Source organism: Anopheles cruzii, chromosome 2 (assembly GCF_943734635.1).
Source record: "Anopheles cruzii chromosome 2, idAnoCruzAS_RS32_06, whole genome shotgun sequence".
Taxonomy (NCBI): Eukaryota; Metazoa; Arthropoda; class Insecta; order Diptera; family Culicidae; genus Anopheles; species Anopheles cruzii.
This window is the reverse complement of record NC_069144.1, coordinates 32,920,180-32,928,192: the sequence shown is the minus strand read 5'-3', so window position 1 is coordinate 32,928,192 and position 8,013 is coordinate 32,920,180. Positions and strand designations below refer to the sequence as shown.

Below are 8,013 nucleotides of genomic sequence, written 5' to 3'. Positions count from 1 at the left end.
CAGTTAACAGCGCAACAACATCGCTACCAGCGGCGGTGTCCACTTACCGTTCCACTCACCTACAGGTCGTTTCATGGCTATATTTCGTGCTATTACTAGTGGAATTTGGTTTTGAACCGTTTCCAGGGCACTTAGAAAAGAAAAACTAAAGATCTTCTTAGTAGTCTTGCGATTCAAAGCAACCTTGATAAGTAACTTTCTTTAATATACAAACTTTCGGATCATATAAACCTACTAAATTTTGAACATAATTCGAATGGTTTTCGAATATGAAAATAGATATTCAAAGAAGTGATGAAACTTCGCTTCTATATCTCTACCACCCATAGCGTTTTATCCTTGCCTAATGAAATATAAATGACAAAACTTTTTTGTTAATCTTTGAAGACATTGCGAAAACATGATTGATGATGCATTGGCTATCATCAAGACTTGTCCTCAATTATATAACCTTCTGAATCAGTAATTCATGTCTTTCTCCTGGAAAAATGGGAAGCAAATAAATTATCCGATTACATTTTTCAATCATAGTATCAATAACATCCGTTCAACATCATGTTCGTCAAAACCGAAAATATTCGGCAGGTTCAGGAGGTTTTGATTTGCCCATGACGGTAATATATTCTGCCACGAGTTAAAAGTTTCAAATTGGTTGATTCCGACATAAAATTGACTGTTCCACAATTGACTGACCTGCTGAGGACTCAATCTTTCAACATCATAATCGACCAATTTTAAAATATGCTGCTTCGAATGTCTTCCTACTTCTGTGTCCTTCGTCTCTTCCTACATCTGTATTATAACTTGCGAATGAACCAATTTTGCAAAAAAAAAAAACAAAGAAACCCTACCGGCAAACGTTTGTTTTATGGAGTTTCCTCAGCCAGGCGGAAGCAATAATCAATGCAAACATACATCGTACATAACATATGTCATGTTTTTGGATGGTTGCAGTGTTCTTTTTTGAGCTTTCCTGCATCATAAATTCTTGTTTTTTTATTAGTGAGAGGCTGCCTTTTGGTATTACGTGAAGCTTCATGCAGTTTCTTCGCGGGCGGTTTGCCGTTGGTACTACAAAGCCATCAATTTTTATTATTGATTCGTGACATCCGCTGAGCGATGCTGCGACGCTCTTTGGACCACAAAAGAATCCTTTTCAAAGCCGCTACTCATTTTGCTTTTTATCATGCTTCCACCAAGCATCCAGCGCAGATATGCGTGCCACTACCCTTCGAATTTCTTAATCAGTGCCGTTTTCCAGTCAAAACTTTTTGGAAGTGCAGTCTTCGTGAATTTTACATGTCTCTCGACAAATGTTTAAACTTTGCAAAATAAAATGTTACGAAAACTTGAAACCGTCAGTGCATTTACTAATAAAGTTTTAACAAATAACCAGTAAATGTACACAAAATGGATAATTTGCGCTATGGGTAGTATGGCTAGAAAATTAGTTGCGCAAGCTAATAAAGTACTCGAAGTGAATATAATTTTAGGTCACCAACACTATTAACGTTTCTTGCTTCCCTTGGTGCATTTGGACCTGTGCAAAACCGCAAACAAAAGATTGACTGGATAAACAAGTGTAACAAGTCCGTAGTACGAGAACCATTCCGGCAAGCCACATTCGTTTACTGTTGGCTAACGAACGGGCTTGGCTTGAGATTAAATTTCATTCCTAGCGTATGTCTCATTCTCCGGTGGGCCCCGGAATGTAGAAAAAAGCAAAAGAGTTTCTCTTGCGGGTGGTATATTTGTGTTGACGTCGTTTCGGATTCAAACTGATAGAGGCAGAAGTCTCTGGAGAAGGCCATTCGATGACGTACTCTTTGAATGCAACTGGGAAGTAAGGGACTTAATCGATTCGAAAGAAGCTTTTGTTTTCATCATAGCCAGATGGACGAAGTCATCATTTTGCTTCAGGTGCTGCAAAGTATCACAATACATTAGCGTGGAGGCGACTCGTTAACTTTCCTAAGCGAAATGTTTTTGTATCGGACGAGAAAAGTTGAGAGCGAGGCACAATGTTGTTTTGGCTTTAACCACATGATGAACAGCTTACTCATTTATCGATTTGTTTTACCTGTTACTATACATATTATACTGTTTGTTTTCTTCTGTTTTATATGAATAATGGAAAGAACATGAGCAAAATTGAAATATAGTACTCTTCTTCCAGCATGCCAAGGGACGTGATGAATATCTCAACTTTTGTCGTGTGTTTAAATTTTCTGTGTTTGTTACATTTTAATAATAAAAATGAAAAGAATTGAACGCGATACACGATCATCACGAACAAAGAAAACAGAAGTACACAACGTACAGAAGTATGATGTTGCACTAACATTTTATAAGCTTTTAAGACTTACAAAGAAATTGATACAATACTTTCGATTTTTAATAATGTCGACGAAATCGTCGACAAATGATATCAAATGACATTATTTTGATAATGTCTAAATTTACTTACGAGTTTGACTGTTTTAGTTTTACTTACCAATCCCCAACTAAACCATTCCTTGGCCGTTAATCGATGATCTTTTTCATTATATAGGTACATTAATTAAATGAAAGAAAACTGTAAACGTTTGCTTGTATCGTTCATTGTTCAAGTTTATTTTCCAGTTTTTTTTATTATTGCAACTAGTAACATTACGTTGGTTTCATTTTACTGCTTTTTTCCACTTGATTCCACCGCCGTCGTCATTTACGAATCGATTTTATCATTACTATTACTACTTATTCCCTTCATTCGCTGCACTTGTCACGTTCGTTTTAATATAATAATTTACAGCAGAATTATTTCTATTGCGGTTATTACAAGTGGTATTATGTATGACTTTATATATTTATACATATATATAAATTTAAAATTATAAATTTTAAATTCTTCCCCCATTTGCGAAATTTATGAGTTTCCCCCAACTTCTTTTTAGGATTTGCATTACGTTTCCACCGGAACTCAGGATTTTATTATACCCTTGAACGGAAGGTCACCGAGACACTAGGAGCCAAAGTTTTAGAAAATAATGTTTTATTGATCTTTTGCGCCGAAAAGGTTTGACGTTTTCGTCGTTTCCAGCATTGTGTACAGGAACAGACCGAAAGATTTACCCACAATAAATAGCAGAACTTAAATAATTAACTAGCCGGTCGTAACCAGCGGTGGCTGCCCTTGTGCATTGTGTGCATTGGCACATGCGATGCATTCCTTGTAGTGTTTTGCAAGCTCCGCAATAACGCGCATTCTACGCCACAAACCGTTGCTCATCATTCGCGAATGCGAAGTGAAGTTTGGCAAAGAAAATGCAATTCATGTAACATAGTGTGAACTAAATTGACAATGATGAATGATATGTTTCAGTCCACCTTTCTTTCTTTTATTTCTTCCGTCACGGTTTTTGGTAATAATAATAACGAATTTGTACAACAATCAGCCGCAGATAGGAAAACAGCAGTTCTTTTGCGAGCAAAAGCACAGCACATTGCTAACTTGAAAATCAACTATGATCGCCGAAGCTATTGCTTCGGTAAGAAAAGCATAAAAGATTTGATAAAGTCACAGTAAATGAACATTCAATTCTGTGTACAGCACTCATGTCTGTTTTTGTTTTATTTACTGCAGCGAAATTGCGAGCATCAACACGCTACCAGAAACTTCTACCAATCTTACAAAATATTCTTATAAAATAATATTCAATACAATTTAATATCACATACACTAGATGCTCGATCTGCTCCTTTCACGACTCTGGGTGGTGTGTGTTCTCAATTGAAAGACAGGAAGAAAAATTGAATCATGTGGTACCTTATGTTGATTGTTTTTTCCATGCTTAGGTTTGCGGCAACTAATTTTGTTGAAATGCTGCTTCCTCGAATTTAGTTGTTTATGAGATTTGCATAACCGTTCGATAAGAATACAAATTATCCAAGGGTTGAGCGTCAAAACCGAACCGAATAGAATGTAATTATCCAAACTAAAGACGGGTGTTATTGAAATTGCTCAGATGGAGTGGGATTCAGCACACCTGCAGAAATGATTCCGATCATAATTTGAGTATGTTTGCAATTTGTTCAATCACATTTATACGCTTCTGAAAACGGTAACACCGGTTTGGCGTTGAATAACGTGAATAATCACAATCATAATAATCACTCTAAGCCATTTCGCGTGAAAATGCTACAAAAGTGCAAAACGAGTAGAGTAACGCTTACCGCCGCTGGAAACGTGTCATCTAAAACCCAAACCGGTGCATCACAGCACACAATCTATAAAACATTGAAATAGGAAGAAAAAAAGCACAGTAAAGGATTCCCATTTTCGCCACTTTACCGCCAGAGGAAGTGCTTTCCCTGCCGCTCAGAACACTGCAGCTGATATTCTGTCCTGTTTCCTGTTTTAATCCGTTTGAACTGCTTTATATTCTGAGTTTTTCTTTTATCTATCGTGGGATACCGCATTTTCTTCTGCATCTTTGTATTTTCAAGGGTTTGTTTTGTATTTTTGGTAGAGTAGATTGAAAGTCAATCACATTCATTATTGTCCAATTCCATTTAATGATTCGGTTCGTTTTGTTCGGTCTACGACGGTGGCTATCGCAGATGAAAATGAGGATTTCGTCCCTTTTCCCACTACGAGCAGTGTTCCTCCGATTTTACACTAAACGACTACACTGTCTACTGTCTGGTTATCTTGGGTGTGGTGGTCTCGATGCTCCTTACATTCACTTGATCGCCATCGGTCAAGGTTTAGAGCTGTTTGCCACTACGTTGATTAACTTTTCGCTAGTGCCCGTGGCCGCTGGGAACGAGGTGCCTAAGGATACCGGAGTCAAGTTTTCCGGCCCGTTGCTGGAGGTACTGGATGCAGGCGACGCTCCGGGCGGTGGAGCAGTCTGCAGGTGCTGATGGTTCCCGGTGGTAAGACTGAGTGGCGCGAAGGGGGGCGCACTACCGGAGGCTTTCGATATTAGTGGGTTCATACCGACGGGGAGCCCGTTGTGGGCACCGATGGTGGCCCCGAACGTTCGTTGGTACGATTCGAGCAAGGACACTTCCGGCGAACCGGGCCCCAGATGGTGGCCGTAGAGGTTCCTGTAAAAGTCGGGCCGCATGTACGGGTGATGGTGCAGCGGGTTAAGCCCACGGCCGGCCAGCGGCGTCACAGGTATCTTGCCGGGCGACGGGTAGCAGCCAGCTGTCGGTGAGATTGACTCGGAGTCCTTGTTCTCTTTGCTGGCCATGTCGGCCAGTGACCAGATGCGCGGTTTGCTCGGGATTGTGCTGCCGCTCGGCGTCAGGGTCACGTCCGGTGGGGTCGCGATGGCAGGCCTCAGGTGTGCGGGGAAGTGCGATGGGTGGAGCAGTGGATGGTGGCCCACACCGGGCCGGTCGTAGATATCCGGCGAGTTGGGGCCACTTCCGTTACGCGAACCGTTCCACTCACTACCGCCCGGACGGTCAAGCAGATCTAACCGTGACGGCCTGTCACCGTCTTCACTCGAACCGGTGCCGGAATCTTTGGAGTCTGTGGTTTTTGCCAAAGAGAAAACAATACGAAAGAATGAAACCATCTCCCTGCAAACCCTTTTCCGAGACTGTGCTTGTGTCATTGAAGGCGAAAAGAAGAATCATATTCGCTACATTTGCCCTTGTAATGAGTTTCGCTATGGATCGGTTTATCGGTCACACGCATTTTCGCACTAACCTAGTATTTCTTTGTCGTCCTTTAAGCTCTTGTTGTCGTCGTCGTCATCGTCCAGGTTGACGTCATCGTCTTCGACGCGGTTCCGTGGCTCCCACGTCATCTTGTTTTCCTTTTTCAGTCGCCGCCTCGCGTTCGCGAACCACGTCGACACCTGCGTGAGGGTCATCTTCGTTATGATAGCCAGCATGATCTTTTCGCCTTTGGTTGGGTAGGGATTTTTTTTGTGCTCGTTGAGCCAGGCCTTTAGTGTGCTTGTCGTTTCGCGAGTTGCGTTTTTTCGTCGGGCACCATTCAAATCCATGCCGTACCTAGGACCAAAGAGCAAAAACAATAACAAAAAATATTATAGAATTAAAAATCTCAACTAAAGTAATTTATTCTACCCATTTCCCCGTTAATGCACCGCATGTAGCTTCTGTTCCTATCAAAAAAAAAAGTGAAGGAGATATTTTTTTGCTTCTGCCAACCGCACAAGTAGCGCATTATAAGTAGAGTTTCGTTCGTTTCATTGCTATCTGCCAATTTATCGTGCCAATTGCACCGTACGGCACAGCAAACCCATTGTGTCGCGCCAAAGCATTGGTCGGACGTGTGGTGAGTAATAATTTCATAATTCCATAAGTCTTACCCCGCGAGTGAGCGAACGGCAGTTTGTGGTGTTGGCGGTTGGATGCAAAAAAGCGATTTGCTCGGCCCACACGGTTTGCTGGAACCTCTATTAGCAAGCCCCGGCACAACGCAAACCCACCACGCTGCGGTTCTCCACACATCCTTTGGGATCGTTTATTCCCGTTTTTCAACCACCGCAGCAGAAACGGAAGGAGCACTGATTCCGACTTTAGTTCCCATTTTGGCACAACCCAAAATTCGTCAGATCTCGGGCAAAAAGAGTCTCCAGACCACACCACAAGTGATTTTGGTGGCACGGATGGCCTGAGATCTGCAACTAAAAACTGCGTCACGATCGGGAAGTAATTAAAATGGATGGCCATGAATAGTCAGACGGGTATGTATGCAAAAATGTCGCAAGCTGCACCCAGCAAAACTGGACGGTTTTGCCAGGCGGCTTGCAAAAGGCGAGCATGATCATGAGGCGTCGTGCTAGTGATGCGGCCTAAGGCGTGACTTGATTCGCGGGCCATGACGCCATGGTGAATGTGTGATCCTGTTGACGGAATCTGCACTGACGCCAAGGTACCTCCGTCTCTGAAGGGGCTGGCTCCGAAGGATAACATCGCGTTATCTTCTGGGTTAACAAGCGTTTTCTTACTCTCATGTTAGCCTTCATTTCCACCCTTCTGCTCGAAATGTTGCACCGCCCACCGTCTTGCGCTGCCGACCCGGTATCTAACCTTTTTTATCCATTTCTTATTTTCTCATTTTAAGCAACCTACAAACTGGCCTACACCCACTTTTGGTGGCAATTCTCCTGTGAATAAACGCAAACGATCGCGGTACATCGGTGTGTTTGCGTTAGTGCAGGGGCAGCGATTGAAAAAGAACGGCGCCGGCGGAGAAACACCATGAACCGTACGGTCACCGTCGGACAAGGTTGATTCATTTTCTGTCTGTTCAGTTTGTTGAGAAAAGCACTGAATTTTGGCGCAATGCTGCGACCTCCGGCTGGCTGTGCATCGAAAAACAGCTCGCCTAAGAAGCAGCAAAGAATGAATGCATCGAAGGCGGGAACGAGAAAAAAGCTTCGGCGAAGCTCTTTCTGTCTCGCGCGAAATGCAATTAAGACCCTATCTTCTCCATCAGAAACATCATGCCTAACGTTCCAGCTGACGCCATGTTTACAACCCTCGTTGATTCACCATTGCTCAGTGCGTCCCTGTTTACTGACATGTTTCGCGGAAAGTTGAAGATCATGAGAGAGAGAGAGAGAGAGACGGAAAGGGACAGATAAATCACGAGCTCGGAACCAACTCGAAACTCGCCAGACACTCGCGGGTTGATACTCAATTGAATAAACATTCAACCAATTATCAGAATCATGAAGCTGAAAATATAACTTTCGATTTGGGATATCTATAGTTGGTTGGTGAACGGAATTGGTTTGTATTAACCATGCACCTCGTTCGCTCACGGCATGTATGTCATTACCGAAGGTTGTCTTGCTAAAACATGTAACAACCCAATGGGGTGTATATGAACATCTTAAACGTCCATATCCGTGCGTGTTGTTTCGCATATTTCGCGTGTTTTGTGCTGAACACATTTGCTGCACTTTTTGGTCCAATAATAAACCGCACAACCGCATTTGCGTAAAGGTTGTGTGCCAAAGTGGCGACCACGACGAATTCATT

The 8,013-nt window shown here is 42.5% G+C and overlaps 1 protein-coding gene across 1 annotated transcript in view; it reads right to left on the bottom strand.

The window, feature by feature from the left end:
• Positions 1–3,593: 3,593 nt before the first annotated feature.
• LOC128275691 (homeobox protein caupolican) overlaps positions 3,594–8,013 on the bottom strand; it is a 48,015-nt gene continuing 43,595 nt past the window's right edge. The window contains exons 4-5 of the mRNA XM_053014282.1: positions 5,705–6,012; positions 3,594–5,524 (exon numbers count right to left, since the gene is read on the bottom strand). Coding sequence (XP_052870242.1) covers positions 4,740–5,524; positions 5,705–6,012 — 1,093 coding nt within the window. The 3' untranslated portion in view covers positions 3,594–4,739. The remainder of the gene's footprint in view (positions 5,525–5,704; positions 6,013–8,013) is intronic.